The sequence below is a fragment of the Dictyostelium discoideum genome (genome assembly GCF_000004695.1).
Source record: "Dictyostelium discoideum AX4 chromosome 4 chromosome, whole genome shotgun sequence".
NCBI lineage: Eukaryota > Evosea > Eumycetozoa > Dictyosteliales > Dictyosteliaceae > Dictyostelium > Dictyostelium discoideum.
The window spans coordinates 2,752,068-2,772,612 of record NC_007090.3 but is presented as its reverse complement, the minus strand read 5'-3'; the positions used below and the strand labels follow the sequence as shown (position 1 = coordinate 2,772,612).

General features: G+C 20.2%; 6 protein-coding genes and 2 non-coding genes across 8 annotated transcripts; 3 read left to right on the top strand and 5 right to left on the bottom strand.

Annotated features, from left to right (window-relative positions):
- Positions 1-2,981: 2,981 nt before the first annotated feature.
- Positions 2,982-4,793, top strand: DDB_G0284989 (hypothetical protein; the record flags this gene model as incomplete). Its single annotated transcript, XM_634887.1, has 2 exons — positions 2,982-3,047; positions 4,644-4,793. 2 exons carry the CDS (start codon positions 2,982-2,984, stop codon positions 4,791-4,793), a joined length of 216 nt encoding a protein of 71 aa, XP_639979.1.
- On the bottom strand, positions 4,645-4,922 carry srpA. The gene has a single exon.
- A 1,136-nt stretch (positions 4,923-6,058) lies between these two features.
- eif5a (eukaryotic translation initiation factor 5A) lies at positions 6,059-6,538 on the bottom strand (the record flags this gene model as incomplete). Its single annotated transcript, XM_634886.1, has 1 exon — positions 6,059-6,538. One exon carries the CDS (start codon positions 6,536-6,538, stop codon positions 6,059-6,061), a length of 480 nt encoding a protein of 159 aa, XP_639978.1.
- A 1,920-nt stretch (positions 6,539-8,458) lies between these two features.
- repG (flap structure specific endonuclease 1) lies at positions 8,459-9,736 on the top strand (the record flags this gene model as incomplete). The annotated part of the gene is made up of 2 exons (XM_634885.1): positions 8,459-8,646; positions 8,770-9,736. 2 exons carry the CDS (start codon positions 8,459-8,461, stop codon positions 9,734-9,736), a joined length of 1,155 nt encoding a protein of 384 aa, XP_639977.1.
- Positions 9,737-11,477: 1,741 nt separating this feature from the next.
- DDB_G0285073 (vacuolar sorting protein 9 domain-containing protein) lies at positions 11,478-13,977 on the bottom strand (the record flags this gene model as incomplete). The annotated part of the gene is made up of 3 exons (XM_634884.1): positions 11,478-12,972; positions 13,188-13,376; positions 13,481-13,977. 3 exons carry the CDS (start codon positions 13,975-13,977, stop codon positions 11,478-11,480), a joined length of 2,181 nt encoding a protein of 726 aa, XP_639976.1.
- A 1,227-nt stretch (positions 13,978-15,204) lies between these two features.
- On the top strand, positions 15,205-16,581 carry rab1D (Rab GTPase; the record flags this gene model as incomplete). Its single annotated transcript, XM_634883.1, has 5 exons — positions 15,205-15,224; positions 15,478-15,550; positions 15,767-15,862; positions 15,952-16,179; positions 16,384-16,581. 5 exons carry the CDS (start codon positions 15,205-15,207, stop codon positions 16,579-16,581), a joined length of 615 nt encoding a protein of 204 aa, XP_639975.1.
- Positions 15,468-15,561, bottom strand: r55. Its single transcript has one exon.
- A 387-nt stretch (positions 16,582-16,968) lies between the features above and the next one.
- colD (colossin D) lies at positions 16,969-19,746 on the bottom strand (the record flags this gene model as incomplete). The annotated part of the gene is made up of 1 exon (XM_634882.1): positions 16,969-19,746. The coding sequence occupies one exon, from the start codon at positions 19,744-19,746 to the stop codon at positions 16,969-16,971; it is 2,778 nt and encodes a 925-aa protein (XP_639974.1).
- Positions 19,747-20,545: the final 799 nt, after the last annotated feature.

The window sequence follows — 20,545 nt, the reverse complement described above, 5'->3', positions numbered from 1 at the left end:
ATAGCTTTTACAAAAAAAAAAAAAAAAAAAAAAAAAAAAAAAAAAAAAATACCCAAAATTAAAAAAAAAAAAAAAAAAAAAAAAAAAAAAACAGAAATCAAAGAAATCAAAAAAAAAAAACATCAAATCAAACAATTTTCAAACAAAATAGAAATATCCAATCTTTATTATTTTGTATTATTCTTTGAACCTAAAAAAAGATTGGTGTCCATTTTGTATTTACAATCAATCATACATTCAATACACAACACACACATACACATCACTTTATATTTCCAAAACTTTAAAAAAAAAAAAAAAGGCGAAATTGGTCCACCAAAAAAAAAAAACAAATAGATAAAATAAAAAATAAAAAAAAAAAAAAAAAAAAAAATTTTAAAAAAAAAGTAATCATCATTATTTTATTTATTATTATTATTATTATTATTATTATTATTATTATTATTATTATTATTATTATTATTATTATTATTATTATATATATATATATTCTTTTTATTATTTTTTGGAACATACTTGATATCTTGATTAGATGTGAGTGTGTCCCATTGTAGTGTTTATTTGTGAATCTATTGAACTTTCTATGTGTTGGTGAACAATTTAAACAATTTAGATCTTCGCAATTAAATTTTCACTCTTAATTTTCAATTTTCATTCTACAGTGTAGAATTCCTAGATCTTGATAGGAACCTGTTGTTTATAAATATATTTCATTACAACTTTAAAAAATATTAAAAATGTAAATTTAATTTTCTAATTGTAATGTAAATAAATTTTTTTGATCAAATTTTATTTTTATAATATCGTTTTTTTCATTCATTAATGATAATTTTTATTGATTTATATTTGTTTTTATAAAAAAAAAAAAAAACATTTTAATCTTTGTTATTTCAATTAGTATTTTTTTGAGTATATGTATTGAGGTAATATTTTAAAAATAGAGATATTTTTATTTTAATTTATTTAAAAATTTATAAAAACTAAATATAATACTTTATTTTAAAATTTAATACTCTAAAAACACTAAAAAAATAATTAACACTCTTCTTCTCGACATCATCACTATCAGGCAATTCATTTTAAAAAATCCATTGGCCAACTTTTTTTATTTTTTTTTCCCATTTCCAAATTTTTATTAATAAAAATATAATAACTATGGGTTTTATGATAAGTTTAAAAATTAATTTAGATATTTGTTCTGTTTTTTAATATTTTTTATATTTTCTTTTTCAAAAAAAGATAAAAAAAGTAATATTTTGACTTTAAATAATTAATACTTGTAAATATGATACCAAAATATTCAAAATCACTATTACCAATTGGATCATATAAAAGTTTTAAATTTTAATTTTGATAATCTATTACTAAAACTTTTATTAATTCTATTTTATATATATCATTTTTAAAATTCTAAAAAAAAAAAAAAAAAAAAAAAAAAAAAAAAAAAAAAAAATTTGATAATAATAATGCATAATTATTTGATAATACTGATCATCTATTCATTACCGCTATTTGTTGGTGATTTTAAAACAATATATTTTTAATCATAGATTTTACTTGTTAGTGGGATTAAGTGCCATATCCTAAATAATAATAAAACTTTTTTTTTTTTTTTCTTTTTTATTTCCTCAAATAAATTATAAAAAATAAATCGGGAACCTTCACATATACATAATAAATTTGTAGGTGTATTTTTTTTTAATTTTGTTTTTTATTTTTCGGATTCTTAATTATAATAATAAAAATTTGTTTTTCAAATTTTAAAGCCATTATGTTGAAGGTTTTGGATTTTTTTTTTTTTTTTTTTTTTTTTTCAGGATATTAATAAATTATTTGCCAGATCTTGATTTAGATCTTAGGCTAAAATTTATTTAGATTTTTAATTTTAAGATTTTTTTCTTTTTTTATAACCTTTGGGATAAGATAATAGTAAAAAAGTTTAATTTTTGATCTTGGTAAAAATGTTGTTGGTTTTTTATAAATTAAATGGATTCAACTTAAAAATCACTCAACTCTTAAATAATGCTAAAAAAAAACAAAATTAAAAAATAAAATAAAAAAATCAGCCGGGACACCAAAAGTAAAATAATTGTTTTGGAGACACAATAACCCATTAAAAAAGTTGGAGCAATAAAAATAATATCAGATTAACCGCAATTGGGGTTCAAGTTGTTTGGGCACACCTAAAAATTTTAATATTTATTGATTAATTTTCATTTTTTTTTTTTTTTTTCTTTTTCATTTTTACATATTATATGTAGTATCCCACAAGTTAATGAACAATTCTTTAATTTATAAATTATAAATAACTTTAGTTATTATACACAAATGATTTTAGATATAAAAAACCCTTTTTTTTTTTTTTTTTTTTTTTTTTTAAATTATTTATCATTCATTTTTGTGTTTGTTTCTTTATTTTGAACAAATGGAGGATATATAAAAAAAAATTAAAAAAAAAAAAAATGATCAATTTGTTTTTGGAAGTGTAGAGATTTTGTATTATAACAAACTTGTAATAAGTCCAAATTACAAGATAAAGAAGACTTTCATTCAAGTTTTTTATAATACAGAATCACCATTTCCAAATACCATTTCATACAAAAATAAATCGATCATAAACAAATCCTTGTTTAATTTTCAAAAAAAAAATTTGATGAGAGGTTACCTTGATCTGTTTTTTATAGAATCTGCCTGTATCTTGTGGATATATAAGACATCTGACAATCGTACTTTTGATTTTGTAATATGGAGATAATTATTACCATGATAATAATAATAATAATGGTAATAATTATCTTCATATCAAAAAATCAAAACTACAATTCAGATGACTTGGATATCCACAAAGTTTACTAATGCTAATGGTAGGTTACCTTGATTTGATTTAATAGATACATTTGTACATACAATATTCAGATACCGATCACCTATCCAAACAAAATATTCTTGCTTTTTACAGGTGATTAGGAACTGTATACTATATGTACAAAGATTATCTATTTAAATCAAATAAAGGTTACCTATCATTAACATTAGTAACTTTACCTGTAATTCCACTAATGGGTCAATACAGCAAACTTTAAATAAAAAATATTGATTATTAGCTTTTAATGTAATTTTTAATAATAATAATAATAATAATAATAATATAAATAATAATAATAATAACAATAATAAAAATAATAAATGTACATACCCAAATAAGCACCAATTTTAAAATCTCCCAAGATATGACCTTTCAACTAAAAAATACTTGTAATTTCAACTATTTAATGGTGTTGGACAAATGGTATTTAAATCTATACAGTTTAAAGTATTCTTCTTTACTCATTAAATTATATTATTAATATTTTATTTTTTATTTTTTATTTTTTTTTATTTGTATTTATATTTGTATTAATATTATTATTTATTATTATTTTTTTTTTATTTGTATTTATATTTTTACTCACTTAATTTTACTGATAAATCTTTATGATCCTTTTCACTATTATATTTTATAAATAACTGGTAGTGATAGAGGAGTAGGATGAGGAAGGGTGACTATTAAAATTTTTCAGTTTATGTATTTTCTTAATTCTATTTACAATAATAAGATAAAAAAAATAAAAAAAAAAAAAATTTGTTTTTAAAAAAATGTAAAAGTATAAAATAAAAAAAAAAAATAAAATAAAAAATAAAAAAATAAAAAAAAAAAAATTTTAATTTTTTTTTAATTCCGATAAAAAAATGTTTACTTTAAATTTTAATTTCAAAACATGTGTTTAGAACTTTAATTAAAAATATCCAAATAGTTCCAAACACATGTCTAATCCAATTTTTATTTTTTTTTTTTTTTTTTTTTATTTTATTTAATTATTATCTATCAAATAAAATTGTCACATTAAAATCAACAAGCAATTTTCAAAGTTTTTTTTGTTATATTATTTTTATCAATCAATTGTAATAAAAAAAAAAAAAAAAAAAAATATATATATATATGTATATATATTAATCAATTTTTTTTGTTATATTATTTTTATCAATCAATTATAATAAAAAAAAAAAAAAAAAAAAATATATATATATATATATATTAATCAATAAAATTAAACTTTAAAAAAAAAAAAAAAAAATAATCATACCATTATATAATAATAATAATAAAAATAAATAAAATTATCTTAAAATTTTTTTTTTTTTTTTTTTTAAAAGGGATGGGTAAAAATAATATAATAACAAAGGTCATATATATCATCGTTAGGTTACAGTATATTCTTTTTTTTTTGATTGATGGGTTAGCTATAGCATTTTTTACTATCTTATACTAATTTAATTAATTTTTTTTAAAATTTTTAAAATGTACTTAAAGTATTATTATTCTTTTTTTTATTATTTTATTTTCTTTATATCATATCTTCACTACGGCGTTTTAAAAAAAAAAAAAAAAAAAAAAAAAGGCCACTTATATTATAAATTTTATTTTTATTTTTCAACTTTCTTTCCATAATATTTCTTTAATTTATAAACTACTCTCTTTTTTATAAATTCTCACATATTTTTCAACTATCATTCTATAATAATAGTTCTCTTCTTTTTCATTTAATCATATCTTCACTAGGTTAGAGTATGTTGCTCTACGGTGTTTTAAAAAAAAAAAAAAGGTTTGTTCGAGTTTACATTGTTATTTCCTTTGGACGACTTTAAGTCGACTTTCCTCGCTACCCATCGATGTGCCTCGCTCTGTCTGCTCTGTTGCCAGCCTGGACCTTGACTTGGTCATTATCAACTTACTTTCAATCCTTAGAGACTGATAGTATGTCGACACCAACGTTAGTGTGGATCAACTGTATGCGTCGCTTGTCCCAAAGGTCCTAACAATGCTCTCGTCCTCGCCTCGAATGCATCGCTTGATTACAGGTTGCCGCTACCCAATCCTGCATACTTTATAATGGTAAGAATCAGTATTTATATCATTTTTTTAATTGATGAAATTTTTTTATGGGATAGTCAGATGTTTTTTTAATTTTTTGTGGTCAGTGATGTTTTTTAAATTTTTTATTTTTAGAAATTTTAAAAAAATTAAAAAAATTTAGTGATGGTCATTAAAAAAAAAATATAAAAAAAAAGATCTATTTAGTATATTTTAGGTTTTAAAGTTTTAATTGTATTGAATAACAACAGCAAAAATAGGAATTAATAATAACAGTAGTAGAATTTAAAATCAATGATTAAAGAAACATAATAGTATCAACCAACAACAACATTAAAAATGATCTCAGTTTATAGTGTTTCATTCAGGTTTAATTAAAATAATTCAACTTAAGAGATTAAACAAACATGACAAACCATTATTAATTTCATTAGATACTCATCAATTGAATTTTAAAATACTACAAATTTATATATAAATTAATCAAATAATTATTATTTATTATTATTTATTATTATTTATTATTATTTATTATTATTTATTATTATTTATTATTATTTATTATTTATTATTATTTATTATTATTTATTATTATTTATTATTTTTTTTTCTGTCATTATTTATTATTTATTATTTATTTATTATTAGTAGTTAAATAATAATTAATAATAATAGTAAAAAAAAATAATAATTAATAATAATTAATAATTAATAAATAAATAATAATAATAATAATAATAATAATAATAATAATAAATAATAATAATAATAAATAATAATAATAATAATAATAATAATAATTTCAAATGGTGGTGATCACATTCAAAAATAATAACAAATGTGTTCTTCACCAACTGTTAACATATAATAAAAATTAATTTTTTTGTAATTTTAATAACAATGAATTAATCCTTGTTTTATTTTTTTTTATTAAAAACACAATTAAATCTTTTTGATTCATAATTTTAAAAAAGATAAAAAAGAAAAAAAAAATTAATGTTTTATCTCTAATGAAATTGAACTTTTTTTTTTTGGTTTATTTATTTAAATTGAAAAGAGGGTAAAAAATAGAAAAAGAAAAAAAGTCTTTGCATGTAAGAGTTTTGTTTTTTTTTTTTTTTTTTTATAAAGAGAATTTTAAACAATTTAATTGTTGCTGACTTTAACAGAGACGACACCTTCTTTACCTAAAGCAGAGATGACTGAAACTAATGGCTCTTTACCTTCTTTTAACATTTGGGTAATTTCTTTACCAATATCATCTTCTGGGAGGGCAAGATCTTCTTTGACTTCACCACCAGCATCCAAGAGTGATAAGTAACCATCTTGAACATCCATAACGGTGTATTCCTTTCTGCTGACATTTGGTACATCAATGTTGTGAGTTGATGGGCAAATTTCTTCGTATTTCTTACCAGTGAAGATATCGATAGCAGTGATGTTAACTTTGGCGTGACCGTGTTTACCGGTTTTGGAAGTTGACATATCAACAATCTTACATGGGAAACCTTTAATGACGACGAAACCGTTCTTTCTTAATGCTGAACATTGAATTGGGAAGGTTAATGAAGCACCTGAACCGGCTTGGGCGTAGTCTTCGACATCTAAAGCTTCGTTATCTGACATTTTGTTGTTGTTAAATTCTTTTTTTTAAAAATTTTTTTTTTTTTTGATATTAGCAATGAATAATATTTTAGAGTGTGAAAAAATAAAAAAAAAAAGAAAAAAAAATAAAAAAAAAAAAAGAAAAAAAGTGTGGGTTGAATTTTTTTTATATAATATTAAAAAAAAAAAAAAAAAAAAAAAAAAAATTTGACATGCAAAAAAAAAATATCAAAGAAAGTGTAGATAGAAAAGTTGACTTTTTATTATTATTTATAATTATTGTTGTTATTATTATTGTTATTTTAGAAATGCAAACACATTATTTCAATTATTTATATTTTATTATTATTTTTTATTTTTTTAAAATTTAATGTTTCATTTTTTATTTTATTTACTTTTATTATTTTATTTTATTTTATTTTTTTAAAATTAATTTATTTTATTTTATTTTTTTTTTTTTTTTTATATAAACACATAATGGTGAAAATGAAAAAAGTACACAATTTCGTTGAGATACTTTACCTGCTATAAAAATTACAAAAATAAAAAAAAAAAAAAAAAAAAAAAAAAACACGGGGAAGAAAAAAAAAAAAAAAAAAAAAAAAAAAAAAAAAAAACCTAAAAAAAAAAAAAATAATTTTTTGAAAATAAAATAAAAAAAAAAAAAAAAAAAAAACGAGACTCTCCAACTGAATTTCAAGCAAAAGGTTTTTAAAAATAAAAATAAAAATAGTTTTACTTACAATTATTTTAAAAAAAATAAAAAGAGAAATGAAATTTAAATTTGAGTAAATAAAAAAAAAATATAAAAAGAGAATTTATAATTTAATAATAAAACTGTTATATTTTCTAATGATGATTCTATACATAAAATTCTTTGGATAAACTTTTAGGTATAAAAAGTGTTTTTGTGAGGAAATTATTTTAATAATAAAAATAAATATTAACTTATTTTTATACCAAATTTTTAATATAATGTTTTTTTTTTTATATATATTAAAAAAAAAAAGAGAAAATTTTCAGAAATAATTAATTTTATTTTATAATAATTTTCCATAAAAAAAAAAAAAAAAAAAAAAAAAAAAAGATATTTCATTAAACTTACAAATCATAACAATGTTATTAATTTTTTTTTTTTTTTTAAAAAAAAAAATAGAGAATTATTAAAGAAATCCTTTTTTATTTTTTTATTATTTTTTTTTTTTTTTACAACCGTATTTATTATTATACTAACATTATTTTATTTTTATTGATTTTTTAATTTTTATTATCATTTTTTTTTTTTGGAAAATTTTGTATAAAAAATCAGAACAAGAATTGGTTTTTTTTTTTTTTTTTTTTTTTTTTTTTTTTATCTGTGAAAATTGAATTGATTTTTCTAATAAGAGTTTTTAAAATCCAAAAAACTATGGTAATCACTTAAAAAATTGATATTTTATTAACAAATATATCTAATAACAAAAAATTGGTATTTTGATATAATTTTTTTTTATTTATTTTTTATTAATGAAGATTATAGAAATTATTCATAAATAATTTGGTATTGATTTGTAAATTATAAAATGGTTTGGTTTAAAAATAGAATTTTTTATCTTTCAAACAAGACCCAAATATTACAATTGACAAAAATAAATCAATTGGTTTTTTTTAAAAGGGAATTAAATTTTGGAAAAAATGGTAAATAGATCTATTAAAATCTGATAAGTAAATAATATTTTAAAAAAAAAAAAAATTAAAAAATAAAATAATAATTAAACAATTTCCCAAAAAATTCAAACTTTTAAAAAAAATAATAAATATTAGAATTTTTTTATATCCCGCTTTTTTTTTTTAAAATTTTTTTTCACACCTTTCTTTTTTTATTTTTTTTCTTTAAAAAATTTTTTTTTTTTTTTTTTTTTTTATCAATTATATTATTTCTGTATTCATAAAAAAGAGAAAATGGGAATTAAAAAATTAACAGATTTAATTGAAGATAATGCACCAACTTCAATTAAAACAAATATATTAAAAAACTATTTTGGTAGAATTATTGCAATTGATGCATCAACAAGTTTATATCAATTTCTTATTGCAATGAATGCTGATGTTTCTTCGGCATTAACAAATCAACTTGGTGAAACTACAAGGTAAAAAAATAAAATAAAAATAAATAATAATTAATAATTAATAATTAATAATTAATAATTAATAAAATAATAAAATAATAAAATATTAAAATTTTTTATTTTTTTATTTTTTTTTTTATTTAGTCATTTACAAGGTATGTTTTATCGTACAATTAAATTAATTTCAAGAGGTATTAAACCAATTTATGTATTTGATGGTAGTGCACCAGTATTAAAGAGTGGTGAATTAGCAAAAAGACAAGCAAGAAGAAAAGAAGCAAAAGAGAATTTAAAGGAAGCAACAGAGGTTGGTACCAATGAAGAGGTTCAGAAATTTGCAAAACGTGTTATTACAGTTACACGTAAACAAAATGAAGATTGTATAAAACTTTTAACATTAATGGGTGTACCAATTGTAAAGGCACCATGTGAGGCAGAAGCGCAATGTGCAGAGATTGTAAAGAAGGGTAAAGCATGGGCAACCGGGTCAGAGGATATGGATTCTTTGACATTAGGTTCAACAGTACTACTTAGACGTCTTTTCTTTTCAGAAGCAAAGAAAATGCCAATTCTAGAATTTGAATTACAATCAGTATTGGAGGGTTTAGGGTTAACTCAAGATGAGTTTATTGATCTTTCCATTCTTTTAGGTTGTGATTATTGTGATAGTATCAAAGGTATTGGTCCAAAGAGAGCAATTGAGTTAATTCAAAAACATAAATCATTGGAGGAGGTAATCAAACATTTAGATAAATCCAAATACCCATTACCAGAGTTTTTCCCATACCCAGAGGTGAGAGAATTATTTAAAAATCCAAATGTTATTCCAGCTGATCAATTACCACCTTTTCAATGGAAAGATCCAGATGTTGAAGGTTTAAATAAATTTTTAGTTGAAGAAATGGGTTTCTCTGATGTTAGAGTCGCTCAAGGTATTGAAAAATTAAAGAAATTTAAAAATACAAGTGTTCAATCTCGTATGGACTCTTTTATAACTGTAATTAAAAAACCAGAAGATCCAAATGATAAAAAAAAGAAAGTTACAAAAACTCCTTCAAAACCTTCTGCAAAAACTTCTAAAAAATCTTCATCAACTTTTAAAAGAAAATAAAATATAAAAAAATTAAAAATAAATTTAATTATTTATTTAATTTAAAAAAAAAAAAAAAAAAAAAAAAATTAAAAATAAATTTAATTATTTATTTATTTATTTTTTTATTTCTAAAAATACTTTTTTTATATCTTTGAAAAAGGCTAAAAATTTCATTATGAGATTTTAATTTTTTTTTTTTTTAGAATAATTTATAAATAAGGTTTTGAATTAAAATGAAAATTATAAAAACACATTGATATAGATTTATTTATATTAAAAAATTAAATTTTGAAAATAAAGTTTTTTTTATTATAAAACAATTATTTTATTTGAGTATTTAAAAAAATCATTAAATTTGATATATGTATTTGATTTTGTAATTTGAGCGGTATAAATTTTAAATACCACCAATGAAGATTCTTTAAAGGTGAAAGCCTCAAGAAATAGTTTCTATAATGTAAATATACAATGAGAGTTTTACAAAACTCAAGAAGATTTATTGAATAGTTGTGTTGAGGAGTTCCTCAAAACATTATTTTTTCTAATTTGACTTGACCAATGCATATTTATTACCATTTCTATTACACCCACTTTAATTACAATATTTTGGCTTTGTGATTTGAAGCATTTTCATATGTTTTTAAAAAATAGACGAGTAATCTGGGTACTTTCATTTTCACTAAATTCAGGTTGGGAAGATCAACCTCACTTAAAGAAGATGCATCTAAGCCATTAATTGGTTGGTTAATTGTAATTTAACTTGTGAAATTCTTACATCTTGACATGTTAATAAAATTCAATTTTTGAGATCATAATAGGATAGTTTTGAAAGTAATTGGGCATCTTATAAAGACTTTTTTTACATGACCAGTTTATAGACTTTTGTTGAATGGCATGTTGTCTTTCACCTTTCATCATTTCTTTTTTAAGTTAAATATTCGGCCTGTCTTTCCAACTTTATCAGTAATCCAATGTCCCTGTCCCTTAATAAAATGATCTATACCTGACCATACAACATTAAATGTTTTATATGGACACTATTTTAATGAAATTTATACCATTTTCAATTAAATTTAAAATTAATTATTTTCAAGTTTTTTTTTAAATAAATTATTATATTTAGTTTAATCAATTTTTAAATAAATATCTCTAATTTTAAAATAATACCTTTGATAACCCAATATATAAATATTCACAAACAAATACTAATTGGAATAAATAAAGATTAAAATTTTTTTTTTTTTTTTAAATTTCACAAAAACAAATATTAATAAAAATATAATTAATTTGCATTAGTTAATATTTTTTAAAGTTGTAGTGAAATATTTTATAAAAATATAATCAAATATTTCCAGCCAATTCCAATATTACTAAATTGATATTAATAAATATTTTATAAAATTAATTAAAAAGATAAAATATAATTTGTGATATATTTACAATCTAGTAAAGTTAATTAATTTTGCTCAATAATTATTGGATTTCGTCAATTGTAATAAATAAAAATAAAGTAATAATAATTATAAATGATGGAAAATAAAAAAAAAAGGAAAAATAAAAAAAAATTACTTAAATAATTATTAAATTGAAATCTTGTAAATTATTTATTTATTTGTTTGATAATTTAAAAAAAAAAAAAAAAAAAGAAAATTGAAGAATAAAAAAAAAAAAAAAAGATTTAAAAATTAAATAATTTATTTTTATTAAAAAAAAAATAAATAAATCAAAAAAAATAAATAAAAAAAAAAAAACAAAGTTACTAATCTAATAAAGATGAAGATGAAATAGTTGGACTATTTGTTAATGATGACTCTTCAGTTTGTTTTTGAAATAATGATTTTTTTTCATCTTTTTCATCCTCTACTTCTTTAATTGATTTTGAAGTTATAGCACTACTACCACCACTATTATTATTATTATTTGGGGTTGTTGAGGTTGGTGGAGTTGATGGTTGATTAATTTGTTTTGAAATTAAATTTGGTGAAATTGGTAATGAATTTGAAGCCCATGATTGATTACGACTTAATGCTGGTGATGATGATAAAGATGGTGGTTCTGAAATATGATATCCACCACCACTATTTTGACGACTATGATTATTTTGATTATTTTGATTATTTTGATTATTTTGATTTGAAATAATATTATTATTATTATTACCTAGATTATTATTATTACTATTTAATTTTAATTTTAAAATATTATTTTCAATAACTAATTTTTTATAATCTTCTAATAATTTTGAAATTTGACCAATTTTAATATCATCAGTTTGATAATTTAAAAATTCATATCTCTTTTCTAATTCAATATTATCTTGATAAACTATAAATTGTTCATTAACAACACTTGGACTATTATTACTATTAATATTACTATTGATATTACTGTTGATTAAAGTATCAATATCTCCAAAATTTTGTTGATTTAATTGACTGTTATTATTATTATTAGTTGATGAATGTCTTGAATGACCTCTAGAATGTGGTAAAGGTGGTAATGTTGATGATGCATTTGTTGTTGGTTTTATTGTTGGGGATTTAACATTTAAATTATTTGTATTATTATTATTATTATTATTATTGTTATTATTTATATTATTATTATTATTATTAATAGTTGAATTTAAAATTTGTAAATTTGTTGGTGGTTTATAATTTAATCTTTTTAACATTTCAGGATGTAATTTTAAAGGTAATTCTAATTCAAATTTATCACGTAATCTATAGAATTCAGATTCTTCAATTGTTAAATCCACTGGTGTTGTAATATTTTCAATAAAAGATACAGCGGAAACCAAATGAGTGAAATAACATGCTATCTCTGTCATCATTCTTGATTGATCTCTAAAGGTATTGACATAGGTTATATTTGATTTCAACATTATTGGATTTGATTTTAAAACTACATAGATTAGAATTGGTAAGAATTCATCAGCACCTGATGGATTACCATTGGGATTAACTGATTTCAAAAGTTTGAAAATCACCTTACAACAATTATAAACACAAACCATCTTATCTCTTGGTGTTTTATAGGTATTGATTTTACGTAACTCTGAAATGGCTAAATTTTGACGTTGTTCATTTGAGTTTATAAATTGTTGTATATCTAAATGTTGAGGTTCTAAAAATCCATGTATCGTTATATGTTTAAATAATTTTAAATCTTCTTCTGTTGGTATTAATGATCCTTCTGAAACTATATTACCTTCTGTTAATTCTAATCCTCCTAATCTTGCTGGTGGAAATGTACTAATAATAATAATAATAATAATAATAATAATAATAATAATAATAATAATAATAATAATAATAATAATAATAATAATAATAATAATAATAATAATAATAATAATAATAATAATAATAATAATAATAATAATAATAATAATAATAATAATAATAATTAATTAATTAATTAACTTATTATAAATAAAATAGAAATTATTAAATTTAATTAAACTTACCAATGATATAATTTACCCATAATATATTTTTCAATACCATCTCTAATACCTTCAACCTCAGCTTCACCTGCATTTGCCCATAATGGTAAACTTAGTACCCAATGCTCTAATTCTCTTGTATATGTAATTATTGTATGACCTTGTTCTTCAATTAAGCTTGGTCCATTTGTTGAAAATTGTGTAACAAAACTATATAAAAATAAATAAATAAATAAATAAATAAATGTTAATAGTTGAATAAATAATTTTTTTTATTTTTTTTATTTTTTTTTAATAATAATTAATTTTTTTACTTTAATAAACTTCTTCTTATATCGATTGCATTTTTATGTTTTAATTTTGTATAGAAATTTGCTCTTTCTTTAGTACTTTCCTCCAATGTAATGATAGCAGATACAGAACCATTACCAATTCTAATTGATTCATATTGTTCATTACCAACACTACCACTTGCACTACCACTTGTACTACCACTACGTTGATGTTGTTTATTGAGTGATGAAGATGATGATGTTGATTTAGTGTCAGAGTTTTCAATATCTAAATTTGATAATGAATCATATGATTGTGAACTTGAAATACCATTATTAATTATATCATCATTTGATAAAGTTTTTGTCATATTATTATTATTATTTGGATTATTTGGATTATTATTATTATTATTTGGATTATTTGGATTATTATTTGGATTATTATTATTATTATTATTATTATTATTATTATTATTATTATTGCTGTTCGTATTATTACTATAACTAGTACTAGTAAGACTTTGAGCAAACCACATTATTATTATTATTCGTTTTTTTATATTTTTATTTATTATTTGTTCTTATGTGGGTTTTTTTTTTTTATTTTGTAGTTGGGTAAGTTTGAAAAAATTAAAAAAAAAATTTTAAAAAAAAAAACTTGGGTATTTAACTTTTTAAAAAAAAAAAAAAAAAAAAAAAAAAAAAAGGTTTTAAGGGTTTTTTTTGCCCTGGCAACTTAAAATTTTAAAAAAAAAAAAAAAAAAAAAAAAAAAAAAAAAAAAAGGCTTTTTTTTTTCAACTTTTAACATTTATATATTTATTTGGATAATTTTAAAAAAAAAAAAGATGAACTAAAAAAATAAATAAATGAAAACAAAGAATCCCAATTTTTTTGTTTATTTTATAAAATTTTTTTTTTTTTTTTTTTTTTTTTTTTTTTTTTGGTAAAAAACGCACTAACTGGGAATGAAAAAAAAAATTTTAATAATCGCGATTGTTAAGAATTTTTTTTTTTTTTTTTTTTTTTTTTTTTTTTTTTTTTGGATAAATTTCGTTTTGTTTGAATGGTTAAAGCCCAAAAAAAAAAAAAAAAAAATAGAGTTATTAAAAATAAATTGCATTGATTACAAAGATATTTATTAATTAAAAAAAAAATAATAATAATAAATAAATAATTAAAAAAAAAAAAAAAAAAAAAAAAAAAAAATCATTTTCATTTTTTCTTAAAAAAAAATTACCCTAAAAAAAAAATTATCCCCTTTTTTTTTTTTTTTTTTTTTTTTTTTTTTTTTTTTTTTTTTTTTTTTTTTGAAAAAAAGTTTTTTTAAAATTTTTTTGATTTTTTTTTTTTAATTTTTTTTTTTTTTTTTAAATTTTTTTTTTTTGATATAGTTACACTATAAAACACCCACCACCAATTCATTTATAAATAACAATATCATTCGTTTATCACACTAACTTGTAACAAATAATATCAATATAAAATATATTTAAAATTATATAGGAAAAAGAAGAAAAAAAGAAGAAAAAAAAAAAAAAAACTATTTATAATTTAAAAAAAAATCTCAAAACCTTATTTATATATACAAACCCAATCGAAAACAAACCACTATAGTTTTTGAACCCAAAACGAATAAATATCATCATCAATAATTTTTTATTATCTAAACAACAGTTAAATAATATATATATATTTTTTTTTTTTAAAATAAAAAAAAGTTTTTTAAATTTATATACCTCATATACACATATACACATATAAAATGTCTATGGCACCAGAACAGTAAGTATCCAAATGGAATAATTTTTTTTTATTTTTATTTTTAATCTTTTTTATTATTTTTTTATAAAACTTTACTTTTTTTTTTTTTTTTTTATTTTTATAAAAATAAAATTTGGATTAGTGTGTACAAAAATAAAATATTGTTAAAAAATCAAAACGATCGACTTTTTTTTTCATAAAATTTTCAAAAAAAAAAAAAAAAATAAACTAACTCTCTTTTTTTTTTTCTTTAAAAAAATATATAAACTTATAGCGATTTTTTCTTTAAAATTCTTTTAATTGGTGATAGTGGTGTTGGTAAATCATGTTTATTACTTAGATTTGCTGTAAGTATAACTATAATTTTTTAAATCATTATTATCACCCGACATTCTGTTTTTTTTTTTTTTAAAAATTTCAAAAAAAAAAAAAAAAAAAAAAAAAAAAAAAAAAAACAGAACGTCCCTGGGTTAAAATCCATACTATTTTTATGACAATGGAATTTTTTTTTAAAAAAAAAACTAATTTAAATTTATTTCCATATATATGTATATATTTTTTAGGATGATTCGTGGACCGACACACATATTTCAACAATTGGTGTAGATTTCAAAATTAAAACATTAAATCTTGATGGTAAAACCATAAAATTACAAATCGTATGTAAAAAAAAAAAAAAAAAAAAAAAATTAAAAATAAACTACACACCAGAATCATTTTATTGATAATTTATTCATTTAATTTATAGTGGGATACCGCAGGACAAGAAAGATTTAGAACTATTACATCATCATACTATCGTGGTGCTCAAGGTATTATTCTTGTTTATGATTGCACTGATCAAGATTCATTTACAAATGTTAAACAATGGATGGGTGAAATCGATAGATATGCTTGCGAAAATGTTAATAAACTTTTAGTTGGTAACAAAACTGATTTAGTAAACGAAAAAGTTGTCGATTCAAATCAAGCTAAAGTATGTAATTAGTTTGTTATTTCAAATAATAAATAATATTAATAAATAATAATAATAATAATAATAATAATAATAATAATAATAATAATAATAATAATAATAATAATAATAATAATAATAATAATAATAATAATAATAACACAAAATTAATTTACACACTAACATAAATATTTTCATTTATATTTTTTTTAAAAAAAAAAATAGTCATTTGCAGAAAGTTATGGTATTCCATTCATTGAAACTAGTGCTAAGAATGCAACAAATGTTGAAGAATGTTTTATTTCAATGGCAAGAGATATTAAAAATAGACTTGCAGATATTCAAGAAACACCAAAACCAGACGAAGTTGATATCAAATCAAAAAATAAAACAAAGAGTGGAGGTAAAAAATCCTTTTGTTAAATCAAATAACAATATCAAAAAAAAAAAATTAAAAAAAAAAAAAAAATAAAAAAAAAATTAAAAAATAAAAAAAAAGTTTAATACATGTAATCCAAATAAAAAAAAAAAAAAAAAAAAAAAGAGAGAAAGAGAGTTAAAATAATAAATAATAATAATAATAAAAAAAAAATAGTAATAATATAGCTTGACGATTATTTCCTGTAATACAAATTTAATAATAAATATCTTATTAATATATATATAAAAAAATAAAAAATAAAAAAAACATATTACTTAATCTATAGTTTATTTATTTATTTTTATATTTATTTATTTTTATATTTATTTTTATATTTATTTATTTTTTTATATTTATTTTGTTTTATTTATTTCATTTTTTTTTATTAATTATTTAATATAATTATAACAAATTGGTTCCATATCACCTAAACCATTTGCTTTACCAAAATTATTTGTTGGATTTTCATTACTTTGAAGATAAACACCAATACCATATAGTAATAGACCATTTTTATTATCCCAAACTTTAACAGTACCTTGTCCAACACTATCGATATCTAATGAAGAACCAAAGAGAGTATGATAACCTGGAATTACAACACCAGAAGTCGAAGCTACATTATCATGACCATCATTATCAGTTGGATAATAGAAATTATCATTGTAATATTCACCACTATTGATACCGTCAGGTGTACCGAAATAACCAGAAGGTAATAGATGAGCACCAGGAACACCTCCACAAATTCCACTATTCTCAAGTATTAATTGATCACCATCAAAGCAAGCTCTTAACATATCATAGGTACCAACATCACGATCTAAATCACCACCACGATCACGAATTGAAATTATCATATCTTCACCATCCATTGTTAAATCTGAAATCCAAGGTTGTGATTCGAAATAAACACTTGACCAAGCTGAATATTCACCTGGAATACAGAATGAACCACCAAATGATTTACAACCTCTTGGGAAATCCATTGGAACAGTTAATAAAATATTACCACTCATTTCCATAATATAACCAACTGGTATATTGGTTGAATCAGATTCTTTAGAACAAACACCACCAATAATTATATTACCATGACGTAATCCCAATGCAAATGGACGCCAATCATCTGGTTCTTCAATACATGGATTATAGATATTATAAAGTTGGAAATCTCTTGGATCTGAAATTGAAACTCTTAACAACTCTTTGGTTGCCAATGCAATGGTATAGAGTGAACCATTGTGAATATCTAAATCACCAAATGCAATCTTTCCAACCTTTTCAACACCTCCATCATAATTATCCATTGGATAAATATGTGAGTCTGTACCACAATAATCCTCTTGATTCATTGCTTTATTCAAATCAAAATATAATGAAGTTTGATAATCATTGTTTTTAGTTGTAGATTTATAAATTGCACCTGTTCCACTTGGTCCAAATCCAGAATAGTATTTCATAAATGCACTTGTATAAATATCACCATTCACTCTATCAACACCAACACCATAAACTGAACCAATTTCTTTATGTGTGGCAATATGTTGAACTGTACCATGTGGCATATTATAGAGATGTTTATTTGCATTGGATGGGAATGTAATTAAAACTGGATCATCAGCATGTGATTCATTATAACCTTGATTTGCATAACAAATAATTGCCATCAATGGTGAATCTTGACAATAGTTTTCATTATTAATTAAACCGACCAATAATATATTATTTGGTACAATCTCCAAGTTTATAATTTCACCAGCCAATGGTGATGGTGGGAATGGATAATTTGTCATTACATTACCACTTGGTGTGTAAATCACTGCAATATATCCAGTTGAGACATATGGAACATCTGGAAAACTGAAAATACCATCATCACCAGTGATAACATCTCTTACAACTCTATTTTCATCTAGTAATTGTACTCTTACACCAGAGTATGGTTTATCTTGAGCAGAGGTATTGGTAACGGCAGTATCCATTTGACCATTGGCATTATAATCAATGAAAACCAAACCTTCCATTGAAATATTCTTTGGTAAGATACCAATATTCATTTCACGAATAACATAAACCGATGTTAATTTAATATCATCGAAATTGGTTTTACTAACTGGTACAACACCACTTCCATTGATATAGATATAGGTTTCAATTGAACCATTGGTTGCTTTGTTTGTATATGGATCTTGTAAATTTGAATCAACATCAGGACTATATAGTGTATCTGGATCACTTGGTGTAATGTAAACTTGATAATCACCACCTGGAATATTATTAAAATAATAGAAACCTCTTGCATCTGTAATTGTTTGATTTACACGTTTACCATCTAAATCATAAACCACACCATTTTTTTGTTGAATATATACAATTTGACCAGCAACAGGTGGATTATTAATTCGCGAACTACTATAATATTTATCAAAGAAAACATAGCCACTAATAGAGAATGAAGATTTTGAAGTATCACCACATTCCACTAGGCCATATAAAACATACTCTGATTCTTCATTAAATGATTTATAACATATATCAATGGTATCAATTGGATTATTTGGATGCATTAAAATATAGTTCAAATTGTTTTTATCACCTTCTTCAAAGCAACCCAATGAAATTTGATTATTATCATTCTTTACTATAATTCTACCAGCACTTGTAAGATTATTTGAAAATTTACCAACGGTATCCACATTCCATGAATTCATATTGGTTGGTACACCACTCAACGATGAATTGAAAGTAACATGATCAAACCCATCAACTGAACCAATTAAAAGACAACTTGTAAATACTGGCAAATCAGTACGTAATCTAATACAAGTTTCCTCTGTTTTCTTACAATTAAAATGAGCCAACAATCTAGCAAATGATTGGTTTCCAAAAATTGCCAAGAAATTTTCATCATTTGAAGCAAGTTTACCCAATGGTATATTGTTTGAAACTAAAACTGGTATAGATTCTTCTCCATGTGGATTACACAAATGAATTACCTTATCTTTACCCCATGGCAACGTAATATTCTTACCAAGTTGTGGTGATAATACTCTTTCAAATGATACTGAATCTCCATAAATAATTTTACAATTTATACTTTTTAAATTTAATAATATTATGGTTATTAAAATTAAAAATTTTAAATCTTTAAATACTTTTATCATTTCTTTTTTTTTTTTTTTTTTTTTTACTATAAAAAATAAAAAAATAAATAAGTTAATAAATTAATAATTTATAAATAAATTTATAATTTTAAATTTATAATTTTAAATTTTAAATTTTTTTTTAATACATTACAAATAAAATAAAAATAAAAATAAAAATAAAAATCTTAGAATTTGATTTGTTAATTTATTTTTATTTTTCTTTTTTTTTTTTTATTGTTTTTTTTTTTATCAATAAATATATATAGATTTAATTATAAATAATTATAATTATTATTGTTTTTTTTCAATATTTTCATAAAATAATATAAAGTTGGTATTGAATTATTAGGATGATTAATTTAGTATTGAAAAATATAAATAAAAATAATAATAATATTAATAACAATTTTTCATAAAAAAAAAAATAAATAATAAAATAAAAAATAAATATAGGGTGTTTGTTATTATTATTGTTATTATTATTATTATTTTATTATTATTATTATTATTATTATTATTATTATTATTTTTATTTTATTTTTATTATTTTTTTTACAAATATTTTTTACAATGGATCACTCGATCACATACTTTTTTTAATTTAATATGGTGATTTTTTTTTTATTCAAAAATAACAATGAAATAAATAAATTATCACACAAAATGTGTGAGTAGAGTGTATTTTTGATTTTACTCTTTATTATTTTAATTTTTTTTTTTTTTTTAAAAAAAATTTGTATACAATATATATGTGGACAGGGGGTAATTTTTTATTATTTTTATTTCGAAATTGTAATTGTAATTTTTTTTCAATGTA